Source organism: Gouania willdenowi, chromosome 5 (assembly GCF_900634775.1).
Source record: "Gouania willdenowi chromosome 5, fGouWil2.1, whole genome shotgun sequence".
Lineage (NCBI taxonomy): Eukaryota > Metazoa > Chordata > Actinopteri > Blenniiformes > Gobiesocidae > Gouania > Gouania willdenowi.
The window spans coordinates 19,800,585-19,815,966 of NC_041048.1; the positions used below are offsets into that span (position 1 = coordinate 19,800,585).

Below are 15,382 nucleotides of genomic sequence, written 5' to 3' on the forward strand. Positions count from 1 at the left end.
AATTTCAAAAATTTGAAATCTAGGGGTTTACTGACACAAAAAAGGCTCAGATGTCCACACCAAAAATATAATAATCTATATGTTCATTGATTAGGAAGCCTAACAAAGTAACCAATAGATAAGAAAGAAATTAGATGATAGATATTTTTTTTTAGTGTATTTTACAGCTGATTTAGGACCAGGTATCACAAGAGATGCTAACAGAAAGCTAACACAAGAGGAAGGTTAACTTTTATTAAGTTATTTATTTCAGGCTCAGTAATTATTGTAATTGAACTTTAGTAATTGAAAACATAATTGCAATTGACTTTCTGTGGATAAAAAACGATTGTAATTTCATTGTAATTGGAAAAAATGCTGGTCACTGTAATCGTAATTCAATTGTAAATAAACATGGGTAATTGAAAATATAATTGTAACTGAAAAATTTAATTGACCCCAACCCTGACTCTGGCTGGCCAAAGATATAAATGTGAGTGTGTAAACAATTGGATAATCTTGTTATTAACACTTAGTTTGATTGCAGACCTGTCCATTAACAGCCCTTGCAATTAGGATAGAAATGAATAAATACATAAGAATTGTGGAAAATAATTTAAAGAATCTACGCAACATTAAATCCTTGACTTTTAAACTTTTATTTTGTATTTTGAATTAATGGTCCTGCCCCCAGGATTGGATCAGAGGTTTAAGCACTCTGTCACTGGTGTTTTTGTGTGTTTTAATTAGATTTTGTTGAATTGTTTTTGGTTGTGAATGGATCATTTAAGATCTATGTGTCTGTTTCTTTGATAGACCATATGTGCTACCATGTATGTGTATGGTAGACTCTGATTTAATGCCCCTCATAAGCAGAGCTAGGTTACAATCTAATTAAAAAATGGGTGGGTACTAATGGATAAATGAATAGTGAAATGATACAATTTAATACAAACTTGAAAATAAAACTTGAAAATTTTTATTTGGCCTGAAATGCACTGAAAGTTGACCATGAAATAATTATCATGTAGGACATTCCTCATATACTTAATGAACATATTAACAGTACAATTCTTGGACTGGAGGATGTATGGATGTATGATGGTTTGTGCATCGGTGGGTGTTCAGAGAGATCCTGAGCTTTTGTTTCTCTATCAGTGAATGATTGTGTTCTATAGACAGATGGCTGTAGGGCAGGACGACAACAGGACAGATGAGCCTCTTCCTTTTATAAAACGAGTGTGTGAGTGTGTGTCGCAACAGATGCCGCATCTCTTCAATGCCTCCCACCTGATGGAAGACAAGAAATTAATCATCCCACTGTGTCACTAAAAATAGCTCCAGAGGTTTCTTTCCTATAGACATGTGACGCTGGCATTAAGCGTCACTGAGGTTTAGCTCACCATATGTTGATTGTGACTGTTTCAGCACAGTATTTAGCCCAATTCATAGGTAGCACTACACAAACAATTTCAGAAGAGCCTAATTAAACCATCTTTAATTATAATGTAAGGAAACAGCCTTCATTTATTTTCTCTTTTAAGTCCAGTTGATGCAAGAAAGAATGTCTCAAATATTTCAGACAGTTAAAGCTGCTTCACCTGCTGTTTTTACTGGTTACTCTGCTTCCATTCACTCCTTTTTAATAACCGCTATTATGGATTCTTTTAAATGGTGGTGCAGCTAAAACTTATATGAATTGGGTTTGATTTTTACAAATGAAAACCTATGTATATATTTATAAAGATCGATTTAATACAAAAACAGTTAAAAGGAAAGCACTTGTAATGCATCACTTGATCTTATAATAGTTTTCTTTTATTTTTATTTATTTATTTATTGATTTGTATATTGATTGTCATGTTTGCGTGTGTGTGTGTGTGCTTGTTTGCGTGTCTGTTTGTGTACACGATAGTGTCCTCAAGTTTTGACGATTCCACTTCAGTTTTTTCCTGTTAATTGTTTTTTGGGCACAAATGAGACTATTCAATTTTGGTGAATATCCACCTGCAGGAGGCGCTATAACCAAGGTCAACGCGTTTTGGCCTTTAACTCTCACACCATATTTGTCGCACATTCAAAAAGCTCATATCCACAAATTCCCTGAATAGCACTGAATCACCTGGGCTTGGCCACACCTATTTCCGCCCATAATTGTGTTGGCGCGAAATCGCAAAAACTGGAAAAACTACTTTTTCAAACTCCTCCTTGGGGTTTTGTCCAATCAGCGTGAGACTTGGCACGTAGAGTCTTCAGTTGGACTTGATCTAAAGTTGAGTAAAGAATTTTGTTTCGTAAAAAACTATTAACGAGTAAAATTTTCTAGCTATCTATGAAAACGCAAACTGTTGCATATCTCGGTCAAAACAAATGCTAACACCACCAAATCTGAGATCCTTGGTTGGCTATGGGTATGAGCCAAATTTGAACAATTTAGGGGGCACTGCAAATATCAAAAATTTATATCCCTTAAATGGCATGGCCGATTTTTACCAAATTTGGTGGGTATGGCCCTGGGTTGCTCCTGAGGCCATATCTCGAAGTTAATAAAATTTGGTCAAAGTGGGCATGGCTTATTACAACATAAACAACAAACATTTATTTCAGCTCAAATATTATGTTGAGGGCTGTCAAATTTACAGAGTATATCGAAAAGAGCACACGGACCACCCATACCAAAAAGTGCACCACTAGGTAGTGCTATAATGGTTGAAAACGCATTTTGGCCTTTTCAAATTTTAAATCACATCTTCATAAACTTCATATCCACGTGTTCACTGCAAATGGCACGTTGGTCTGTGTCCTGACGCTCCGAAAAACCTGGGGGCCGAGTCGCGCATACACGGTTGTTGATTTATTTATTTATTCATGATTATTTCTTTCTGCTTTGTCTGCACATGCTGTTGAAGGTCAAGATTATGTGTAGTGTCTTTTTGTGACAGCAATGCATGTTTTATTATTGCAAATGAATAAATGAATTTATTGCATAATTGTGACCATCACCAGCCCTCCCTGAGCAAGGGTAAGAAACTTTATTTAAACTTTATTGAAGGGAGAATATAAAAAGAGAGGGCAGTGTTACACCTGGATGACAGGGAAGGGAACTGGGAGGAGGGAGTCGAGGTCAGACAATAATAGCGTTCCTTTAAAACAAAGTCTTGTACATTGCTGAGGACATGACCACCGTGGCTTAACTCCAGCCAAAGTCTTCTAAGCGTCCACTTCCCTGAGCAGTAAAAAAGATTCATTCTAAATATGTTTTTTATTTATTTTTGCTGAGCCGTGGCTGTATTAAGGTTATTAAAGCTTTTCTGCCAAATATAATTGAGCCAATATCTGATAAAACACATGTTTATTAGCACTCAGATTAAGGGGTGTGTTTAGCTCGATTAGTAAATAATGAATACATTTAATCATGTGTGTCTATGGTTTTCCTTGCAGTGAATGGTTTCTGAACGGAAACTACCTCGTCATCATTGTATCCATCGCAGTGATACTACCTCTAGCACTCATGAAGCAGCTAGGTGAGTTTATTTTGCTAATGCTAGCTGCTAAATGTCTCAACAACTCCAATTTGGAGTGACAAATCTTTCACCATAACAATTCCACCCACCCTAATTTGAAACACTTGAATAAGAATATGTTGTATCGCATTGCCTACGTCTCCTTCTCCAACAATAACTGCAGATATCTTTGAGTAAAACTGCGACAGGTGACGCCTGCTAGTCAAACGTGCTAATTAAATACGCCATTAAAAACAGCTGCCACAGGTTCGGTAAATCAGTTTTTACATGTAATTAGAGACAAATACGCTATGTATATTCTGATCTTAGTTTGCCTTTTTTGACAGAAGCAATCCTCACTGTACCCATGTTACACGTAGCGATTAGTCGACCAAAAAAAAAAAAAAAACGGAGAATGAATGAGCAGGTGCAGAGGAGGACGAGGAGAAAGAAAAAGAGAGACAAATATTTTGTTTTGTCGTTTTGTGGTGCCGATTTGCTTTTAAACACAGATCTTTCATGATATGGACCTTATTCAAGCTTTGATCAGAACCCAACAAAGCAAAAGTGAAACCTACAGGTCCGACAGACATTAGGTATTTATATCCATGCCCGACCTAAAACCTATTTTATCCTCATACAAATAATATATTATCGTTTGTTTCAGTGGTAAGCCTGCTTTTAGGAATAAACAACTGTTAATGTCAACATCAGATCAGCGCACGGGGAAACAAACGCACGTCAAACACAGGTGCGTAGTGAGCCCCGCGGGGCCAGAGACAGCAGTGGATCTATTTACATAATCCACGTATCAAATATAAGGATAATCCATGTTCTTGTGCAGAAAAAGGATTGATTCAATAGTGGATGCTTGTGCTTCAAGCCCGTCAGTGTTGCGCTACATTGTCTTTTTTGCAGCCAGCACTCAGATCCATGACATAGATCCATGTTTTGGCATTAAATAAATTACAGTATATTTGATATTTTATCCTTATCAACTATAGAAGCGCATTGCATTTAAACGGTATTGAAACTGACATCATGGCTGTTCGACCAATAAAAATCTTGGTCGACCAATTAGTCGACTAAACGACCAAAGTTGGCAGCCCTACAAATAAGTGCAGGTTCTTTCCAATGCTAACCATTAGCAAATCACACCCTTGGTTTTGAGAAACCCTGATATCATAACCAAGACATTTGTGGATTAAATTTGTCATGATTGTTTGGTGCAACAAGTCTATATACTACATATACAGTATATCTTGAGGTGAGTGGATTTCATAAGCGTTTCTGGCTATGGGAGACAATGCAAATGCATAGGGCAACATGTGCCACAAGGGGGCCCCAAAGCTGAGTCCTCAGCCTCATTTTAGAAGAGTGAAATAGACCCATTAATCCTTATAATGCTCAAAAGTAAATGTAGGATAAAATAACACAATAAACTGATTTTATATCAGGGTTGTGTTTTGGAGGCTTAATTGAATTAAAATTGTTGGATTCAAAGGTCGACTAGTGTGTAAGTCAGCCGACAGGTATGATTTGAATGACTGACATTTACACCTCATTCAGCAATTAGTGGAAAATGTAATGATTAGGAGACCCTCCATGTTCATATGCAAACTTGGGACCCGGAAACATCATTTTGCGTAGGACCCCGACAAAGCTCTGGTGAATTTTACTAAACCTAGCAACCTTTGGCTTTTTGCTGTTTTTTTTTTTTTTTTATTGTTGTTGATCATATTTGAAGATGAATCTCATCAGTTTTATCTCATAAATTTGCACAATCAATGATGGAAAAAGATCCAAAAGGCAAACGTAAATAAGCTGAATCATCCACTCATTCCATATTTGAATGTCCAATGAGAAATCTTAGAAAAAGATAAAAAAATGTCACCTGTTTTCAGGATACCTGGGCTATACCAGTGGATTTTCACTGAGCTGCATGGTTTTCTTCCTTGCTGCTGTAAGTTGCCTTCTTTGGGTTTTCAAAATTTGTCTCATCTTTCTGTCTGTCATTGTTATTTTCTGTTGACTCATAGCATATTAAGAAGCACAATGATGTTCCTTGTTCGTCTTCAGTATTCCTTTCTCTCTCTGCTCACTGCTGTGGTCCAAAGTTTTCATTCTGCATTTTTAGGCTGGTTCTCTATTTTTACTCTGACCCAGTTTGAGCTCTTTCGACTCTAATCCACTCACTGTTCTTTCTCTTTTCTCCTCTGGCACTCTCATTGATATCTTTTCTGTTTTGTCTTTAAACTCCCAGTGACCCACAGCTTTTTAAAAACCTGGTTAACGCGTCTCTTTTCCAAACCGTGCAGGTCATCTACAAGAAGTTCAATATTCCTTGTCCATTTGTGGACTTTGCATTCAACAGCACTGTCAGTGCAGTAAATGTCAGCACCATGGATCCTGGTGGGGAAGTGGATCCTGCCTGTATTCCCAAAATGGCAAACCTCAACTCACAAGTATGTTCCGCATGTTTCTCAGTTCAAAACTACCAGCACACTTTCACTGCCTTGGCCACTGAAAGGCTCCCACTTATGCTATAGTCGTCCTCAGCATGATGGTGACGGTGCCCCTGCACAATTCAAGCATGGACATTTTGGTTTGACCCACAGCTGCTGTACGGGAATGTTATACTGCTATTCTTGCTCATCAATCCTCAGTGACTGATGTGAGCTTTAAATATAGTGATGCATGAAACATAGTGTACAAATATGTTGGCATTTGCTCTGAGAAAAGTAATCATTTGAAAAAACAAATGCCTAGCCATTTCTCTTATTATACACTGTGAACCCGAATAAGTTACCAGAAGTCAAAAAAATGTAGGCAGTCGATTGCCTCAATTTTTTTAAGTTGATTAACTTAAAAGTCAAAATTTTCCACAATGGCTGGCTACTTGTACTTTTTGTTAACAGTTAAATTAAAGTGCTATATGAATTAAGTTTATTTTTTAAATAATCCCTATTTGAAACAACAGACATAACATGACTTTATCATTCTTAACATGTAATTACTTAATTATATTAAGTTGTACTTTAGTTGTGTTTTTAAGTTATGCTTACTTATAAAAAAAAATAAAGTTCCATTTACTCAAAAATGATTAATGTTACTCAAAAAGGAAGAACATGTTACACCAACTTGACATAATTAAGTTAGTAGAACTTTCTCTTTAACTTTGAGTATAAACTACTTAATCTATTTAATTATATTTCTATATTTCATAAAAATTTTACTGTGTTTCATCATTACTTAAAAAAAAGTATGGGAATGTTTTTTTCCTGGTGCTGTAAGACTTATTCCTTGTGCTTTTTTTTTATCAGCTTACAAGCAAGACATTCTTAAATAGGCTAAAGTTGGTTGGCAGCCAGGTCCAAGTTAATCACAGTGACACAATTAGCTCTCTGTAATGTGTCAGAGGGAGTAATGGGCAGTAAATCGCAAGGTTGGTGGTAAGACGTCTGGAATAGCGGTGCTGTATCTATGGTGACCTGTTGGGGTTCATTTTCAGACGGCCTACACCATTCCCATCCTGGCATTTGCCTTTGTGTGCCACCCTGAGGTCCTCCCTATCTACACAGAGCTTCGCAAGTATGTTCCTCTGATGTAAACCTCCTGCCAAGTTTATTCTGAATAGGAATCAGTTATATAACAAGATGGAAAACGATGCCTGCGTTATGCTTGGCTGATCGTAGCTCAGTCACATGCACAGCTTACACTTTATTTTGAAATGCGTTGGCACTGCTCGTTTCGCAAAGCATGTTAAGTTTAAATTATTCATCCTGCTTTGAGACACTTCTGCTTGATTTTGAAAAGTGACTGAGAATGTAGCACAGAATTCCTGCATCTTCTTCTAAGAAGCATAGCTGTGGAGTGGTATCAGACTTTATATCACGATAGGACAGAACTGGCTGTTTCCAGGCTATCTAAATTTAAGATGACTATTATTTTGTGTGTAAGCCTGTTTGTTTTTCTGATTTCAGTCCCACTCAGAAAAAGATGCAGCATGTGGCCAACATCTCCATTACAGTTATGTACGTCATGTACTTCCTGGCTGCTCTTTTTGGATACCTTACTTTCTATGGTGAGGGCTTATCATATCATATCATATCATATCATATCATATCATATCATATCATATCATATCATATCATATCATATCATATCACATGATTATCAAATTATAGCAGTATGATATTGGTATGTATCACACTGCATCATACCACATCAGATGGCCTGTATTGTATCATATGTCATGTCTTTTATGTCATATTATACTATATCATATTACATCATATCACATTATATCATACGATACTATATTATATCATATATCATAATCACAATATATCAGCTGTATAAAAATACATATCATACTATACTTTATCATATTATATCATATAACATTATACGAGACTATATCATATCTTATATCATACTATATCATATCATATATTATACTATACTATATCATATCTTATATCATACTATATTATATATTATACTATACTATATCATGTCTTATATCGTACTATATTATATATTATACTATACTGTATCATATTATATCACACTATACTATATCATAATATATACTATATCATATTATATACTATATCATATTATATACTATATCATATTATATCACACTATGCTGTATCATATATTATACTATACTATATCATATTGTACTATATCAAACTATTATGTCATATGTCATATTGAATAATTGAATTCAATGGTATTGTGATATGTCTACGTGACATTTCCTTTGTGATAGATATGCCATAGTCAAGCTCCTTCTAGTATTTTAGAACAGTGGAAACAACTGAAAACAAAAAGTAGGCCAGGTATAAAACAGAGTGAACTCACACAAGCATTCCTAACTGTTCTGTAGTCTCTTTGTGTGGCCTCTGCTCAAGTACCAGTACGCCATGTAGAGCACCTAACTGTTTGCATGGCAGAGCTGCTATATCAGCGCTTTACATCACCAAGTGCAATGCACACATGCTGGCTGCAGTGGCTAGAGTGGAGAATTTTCTGTGGAATAACAAACCACTATTCTCTGTCTACGTTTGGGCGAGTGAGTCTGGGTTTTTGCACTTTGTTTCTTTGTCCATAATACTAGTTTGGAATATTTTTTTTTTACACTGTAGCCTATAAAAAACAACAGGACTTTCACTAATTTCTTATGATGAAAATATCTGAGTTTACACAACCCAGTTTGGACTGGACTAAGTGAATGTGGTGATAAAATTTTGATTTTTTTTTTTTTTTTTTTTAGGGATGTTCTTCCTCTTTAGTTGTTTATCCTCCTCAAATCTGCTTTCTGTCACTCTGTCTCAGGTGAAGTGGAAGCTGAGCTGCTTCACACCTACAGCCGCATCGACCCATACGACACTTTGATTTTGTGTGTGCGTGTGGCTGTGCTCACCGCTGTCACTCTGACTGTACCCATCGTCCTCTTCCCTGTGAGTATAAGGAGAATTAAATACACTAGAATGAGTACAGAGCCATGTAACAAAAAACAATATCTGACAAACGTTGGTTTGCTTTGGTTCTGATCAGGTTCGGAGGGCGATCCAGCAGATGATTTTTCCCAACAAGACTTTTAACTGGCTTCGACACATCGCCATTGCATTTGTTTTGCTCACTTTTATCAACCTGCTTGTCATCTTTGCCCCCAACATCCTGGGAATCTTTGGGGTCATCGGTAAGTCATGGCAACCTTTTGAAACTCACTGTTTCTCAGTTACTGATGGTGAACATTAAATGTGTTTGAATACTGGGAATATATCTAATAGATACTGTACAATAACTATTGAACTCAAACAGAACCAACAACCAACACAAACATGTAAAAGGATGTTTTAATTTTCACAAAACCAAAATCTGATATAGACGTTTCTGAAAAACTGACATGTGTGATAATCTCTGTGGACAAGTGGGTTACCAAGTCATGTTTTCTTTTAAATTCCAAACAAAACTGTCTGTATGGTGTTCTCTAAGCCAGTGTTCCTTAAATGGGGGTACATGTACCCCTAGGGGTACACAATGGCACTACAGGGGGGTACTTGAGAGACTAAAATCAACAAATGAAAGCATTAAAATATGGGGTTTTATCATGTTTATTTTTAGTTATGAATTATAATCATACTAAATATTACCAGCAACTCACAAATTGGCAACAAAAACACACAAAATAAGATAAAAATATACTGAATCATAAAAAGAACAGACAACAGCAAAATACACAAAATGACACCAAAAACACACACACACACACTAAGAGAAATGAATATTTACTATTACCAGCAACAAAGACTCACTAAATGAGAGAAAAATAGACAAGATCACTACAAAATACACACAAAAAGAGAGAATAATTAAAATAATACCACAGCACACAAAAACTACAATAAAAACACAAAATAAGATAAAAAAAATACTGAATCATAAAAAGAACAAACAACAAATTACACAAAATGACACCAAAAACACACACACTAATTAGAGCGATGAATACTTACTATTATCAGCAACACACAAAACGACAACAAAGACACGTTAAATGAGAGAAAAATACATCACTACAAAATAGAGAAACATACAAAACAACATAAGAAACAACCACACAAGTTTATAAAAGACAGACAACTGTTCTTCAATATACGAAGGTTATTAAATATAATTCATACAAAAGACACAGAATCTTCACATTCTGTGATTCTGTTTTCACTGGACTCGACATTGTCGAAGGAGACTATTTATTTTTGACTCTGTCTAAATTAGAATTAAAAAAAATCAGAGAATTAAGAAACAACCACACAACATCAACACACGAAGAGAGAATTGTTAAAATAATACCAACATCACACAAAAACTACAAAAACAACACACAAAATAAGAGCAAAATATACTGAATAATAAAAAGAACAGACAAACAACAACAAAATTGACAAAATGACATCAGAAACACACAAAATGATGATAGAAATGATCTTGATTAGAACATGAACTGAAAATACAAGGGTCAGTCTTGGTCCCACATTAGGAGGGAGATGATTGGAATTCATAAAAACTATATTTCTGAGCAAAATGTTTTTATTTGTAACATTGTAATGTAAACTGTGAACTATTTTAATCTACATATATAGTTTTTTTTTTTTTTGTATCTGTACATGTTCAATAAGGAAAAAAAAAACTAAACTAAAAAAACAAAAAACAAAACAAAAAAACAGACATATATAGTTTTTGTCAATTGAAGCTCAGTCCACGAGGGGATGCCAGAGAGCTGTGATAGGACATTATGCTGCAAACAATATGTGTGCAACTGTCTTTGAGAACGCAACTTATAATACAATTGATTGACTAAGACAACTTACAGAAACACCAAACTCAAATACAGTGACGGACCAACTAACGTAAACATACATTTTAAATATCTGATCGCTTCCAAATCCGCTCATTCATACATTTCATAGAGAATGGTAAAACCCAATAAATAAATTGTCTAATGTGACCAGCAGAGGGCACTCAGGGATCACCATTGGCTGAGACGTAGATAAGATGAACCACACAATGAGGAAATCTGCTTTATTATAGGATACATTCTAGCCAAATAAAGCAAAAAAATGAAAAATATTACATGAAACTTTTACTCAACTTCACTGTAAATGTGACTAAAAAACGCCGTTCCATTCATGAAGTCTACATGAGTGATGCCAAACCCATTGAGCATCCTCCTTTATACAGCAGATTAACTGTGCTTCAACAATTCATCTCAATTCAACTTTATTTATATAGCGCAAAATACAACAAAGTAGTCTCAAGGCGCTTCACAAAGTATAGAGTCTATAGTAAGAAAGAAAGAAAGAACACAACAAGATCCACATGAAGAAGCATTTAGTGACAGTGGGAAGAAAAAAACCCCTCAAAATGTCTTCAAACTGTGGTTTTTGAAGTTTACGGGCTGCGTCAGACGTGTGTGTTTTAATCCAACATGTTTAGACAAAGGAAAACAGCTTCATGAAATTTGATAATTTAATTTCAAGTTCAGTTTATCCTTTATTAAATATTGTTTCACGCCCTCTACGTGTCAAGCAGTTTTGGAAACATTGAAAAAAAGAAAATGAAGTTTAATTTTCATTCACTAATTCTTCTCCAATGAGTATTTCAATAAAAACCTACTGGTCTGCAGGACTTACTGTTATCTGAATTAATCAGGAATTGATAGTTAAATCCCTTTGTTTCTTCTGTTCTTTCCAGGTGCCACATCTGCTCCTTGTCTAATCTTCATCTTCCCTGCCATCTTCTACATTCGCATTGTACCCAAAGAAGAAGAGCCATTGCGTTCTGCCCCTAAAATCATGGTGAGAAATAACAACTTGGATTTTTTAAATGAAAGCAAAAGGGACAAGGTTATTGATGTGGTATTGTGGATCTCTACTGTAGTAGCATAGAATATTTAAGTAAACTAAATAGATAACTTTATGAAACTAAACTAAAAAGGACATTTATTTGAGTATGAAGAATTGGTATACATACCAACCTTTATACAAACTTAACAATGTTGAATGCATTTTGGCCTTATCTACATATTATGGAATGAGTAATGATAGTTTACGTAACTGAAATAAAGAAAAAAAACACCTTTGCTTTGGAATTGCGGGCTTGCTATTAGAAAATAAATTATCTACATTGTGGTTTTTTTTTAAAGAAAGTGTCTATTTGTACGGTTGCCGTACGGACAACCCCCGGTGCTATTGGTACGGTTCTCGATGTACAAGTATGTAGCGTCTTAGGGTTAAGGTTAGTGTTTGGTTTAAGGTTAGGGTTAGGTTATAACCCAATATCGCAACAATTTTTAGGGTTAGGGCTAGGTTTAGGGTAAGGTTTAGTCTTAGTCATGCAACGTAAACTAACCAATGACAGACCTATCACGTAACCTAAACTGGCCAAATAGGAGCTCTGCGTACGAATGGAATGTCGGTATATTGATACGGCAAACGTACGGATAGCCACTGCCTTTTTTTAATCCAGTGATCCCAAATGTCTGGGAGGGGAATGTATTGACTATATCAGAAGATTGATGTACACAACAGGTCAGAAGTTTTAGAACACCACACTTATTCCAGTATTTTACTGAATATTATTCAGTTTATTGTGTCATTGCACTCTGAAATGAAAGCATAGAACAAAATTTGAGTATAATAATAGCAATAAATAGCTGAAAAAATTAGGGTGTTCTAAAACTTTTGACCGGTAGTGTATATTAATAGTACATAGCAGAAGCAAAAATATTTCTATGCAGAAAAATGGCTACAAAAGCTTATACTTGGGCCAGCATTTGGCTTTTCTTTTATTAACAATTCAAGACCATATTTATTCATATATATACATATGTATATATATATATATATATATATATATATATATATATATATATATATATATATATATATTTTTATTTATTTTTTTTCCAATGAGTTCTTAATGTTATATAGCTTCATGTATTCATTGCATATGAATCATTACTTTATATAATAATAATAATAATAATAATAATAATAATAATAATACAAATAATAATAATAATAATAATAATAATAATAATAATAATAATAATAATAATAATAATAATAATAATAATCTGATGTTGCTTTCTTTAAAATACATTCTGTTTGTTTTTCAGGCTGCGTGTTTTGCAGGGCTTGGCTTCCTGTTTATGATAATGAGTCTCAGCTTCATCATAATTGACTGGACAACAGGCACCAGTAAAGCCGCAAGTGGTCACTAAACTTCTCCTATCGATGCAAGTTTGGCATTGTTAATTTAGATCTGTCGTCACTTTATTTGCGCATCATTGTCTGATGTCAAGGATTCCCAAACCTTTTTAATTAGAGAACATAGCCCGCACACACTCTACTGAAAATGGTCTCACACTCATAAGGTCACGTTGTATTGTCCGCTCTGCCAACACGTGACTCCACAGCTGTGCCAGTAAACTTTAACAAAAAGCTACAAAGGTGAGGTGCATAGAGACAACTGGGCTGTGCTTTCGTAAGGACGTCAAACAAAGATAGAAAGACAAACAACACGATAGCAAGCTGCTGTTGCTACCAATGAGCCTCTGCTTCCCCTCACACTGAAAAATGCTGCTTAGACTGTAAAGCACAACATGTGGTACCTCTCGTTGAACTTGGGCCTGAAACCTACTTTAATGAAGTTATTTCAATGCACAGTGTATTCCATGGCATGCAGCCACAGAGAAAGAAAGTGATAGCAAAGTATAAACTAAATCATAATTAAAAAAAACCAACACACTACCTTTTTTTCCCTGAAAATTTAGAGAGAGAAAAAGGTCCACATTGGTATTCTTTCCTATAGCTCTGACTTTATAATTTAATGCTGCCACATGTATTTTTTAATGGGTTCAGGGCTGTTAGCACTCACTCATCTATGCTAGAACAGGGTTACGTAAGCACATTTACCATTGCATTCCTGCACAATATATGACCTTGATATGCATGTTTATTCATATTCTCTACCTGATCAAACCTGGGGATAATTATCAACTAAACAATGTTCAATACTTCCCCTACAATGTGTGAATTGTTTTATTTTTCAGTATTACACATTGATTAAAGGTGCAGTCAGCGACTTTCAGATCCCTCTCTCCCCCTCCCTCCCCGCTGCTATCTTGCTCTGACTTCAAACTTTCCAAAGTCCTTCCCTCAGAGGAGCTAACATGCTAACGTTAGCCAAACAGCAACATCACAGTAATACAACATGCACTGTTAAAAGCATATTACTGCAGCGCTTCTCTCTCGCTTTGTGCACACACCTCAGCAGCAGCAGCAGCAACAACACAGTGTCACTTACAGCAGCCCACACGGAGGCTGCTGCGCGCACATGAACAACACATGCACTACAGAGCTCTAGTGTAACAATTACAAATCAAACATAATGTAAATCAAGCAGCAGTAATTACCTTTCAAGCAGAAAAGTCACCAATTCCATCTTCTACTCCTCCAGACCATACACTGTAAGGGACGCTGCCTGTGAGCAACAGCTGTCAGACAGTCTATCAAACACAATCCTGGCTCTAATTGGTTCTTTTTGCTCGGTCGTGGTGCATTCTGGCAATCTGCCAAAAGCTGCAGGAGACGCAGGGGGGACTCAATGAGTTTGTTTTTTCACACAAACTACGAGTTTCATGTAAAACTGTCCTTACATAGTGACAGCTTTAGCAAATATGACAAAAAGTCACTTTTATAAGAGTTGCAGACTGCACCTTTAATGGTACTGGAAACCTCATATGATGGATTTTTCTGATTCAAGTGATGACTGTAATGAAGGAGACAACATTATTATTACTGCTCAGTGTTTCCTATTATGGAGCAATGATTATACTCACCTGGAACCAAAATGTGTGTGAATCAACATCGACAGGGTCACTTCATGAAGTTCTTCGTAACACTTTGTCAGTCTGTAAATAGTTTTGCATTCAGCACAAGATTGATTCTCTAACAAAGACGACAGATGTGACATGTCTGTTTCTTATAACATCTGTGGTTAGCAATAGCACCTTTCTTTGTTAAGCACAACATCCTCTAGCCGTCAATAGGGTGAAACACTAAGCATGTTGATGGATATGACTTAAGGGCAACTAAACATGTAATCAATCTTTCAGCCTAATGTAGTATTTGCATTAGTGACATATCGATGGTTGTTGGACATTACTTGAAATGATTACATTGAAAGTAGCTTCCCTGTTATCTCCCCGTAATCATTTGTTTCCTTCTCTGGTCCGTTTGTGACAAACAACGACCAGTTATATGGATGTACTGGTGAAGGTTCATCTGTGGTGTTTTAAAGAAACATGGCTCCACGGTGTT

The 15,382-nt window shown here is 35.6% G+C and overlaps 1 protein-coding gene across 2 annotated transcripts in view; it reads left to right on the forward strand.

Annotated features, from left to right (window-relative positions):
* Nucleotides 1-14,216, forward strand: part of LOC114463578 (sodium-coupled neutral amino acid transporter 3-like) — a 47,734-nt gene extending 33,518 nt beyond the window's left edge. For both annotated transcript variants that reach the window (XM_028447221.1, XM_028447222.1), the window contains 9 exons: nt 3,421-3,503; nt 5,387-5,445; nt 5,801-5,947; nt 6,994-7,073; nt 7,466-7,566; nt 8,829-8,953; nt 9,051-9,195; nt 11,751-11,854; nt 13,177-14,216. In XM_028447221.1, coding sequence (XP_028303022.1) covers nt 3,421-3,503; nt 5,387-5,445; nt 5,801-5,947; nt 6,994-7,073; nt 7,466-7,566; nt 8,829-8,953; nt 9,051-9,195; nt 11,751-11,854; nt 13,177-13,281 — 949 coding nt within the window. In that variant the 3' untranslated portion in view covers nt 13,282-14,216. The remainder of the gene's footprint in view (nt 1-3,420; nt 3,504-5,386; nt 5,446-5,800; nt 5,948-6,993; nt 7,074-7,465; nt 7,567-8,828; nt 8,954-9,050; nt 9,196-11,750; nt 11,855-13,176) is intronic.
* The last annotated feature ends 1,166 nt before the right edge of the window (nt 14,217-15,382 follow it).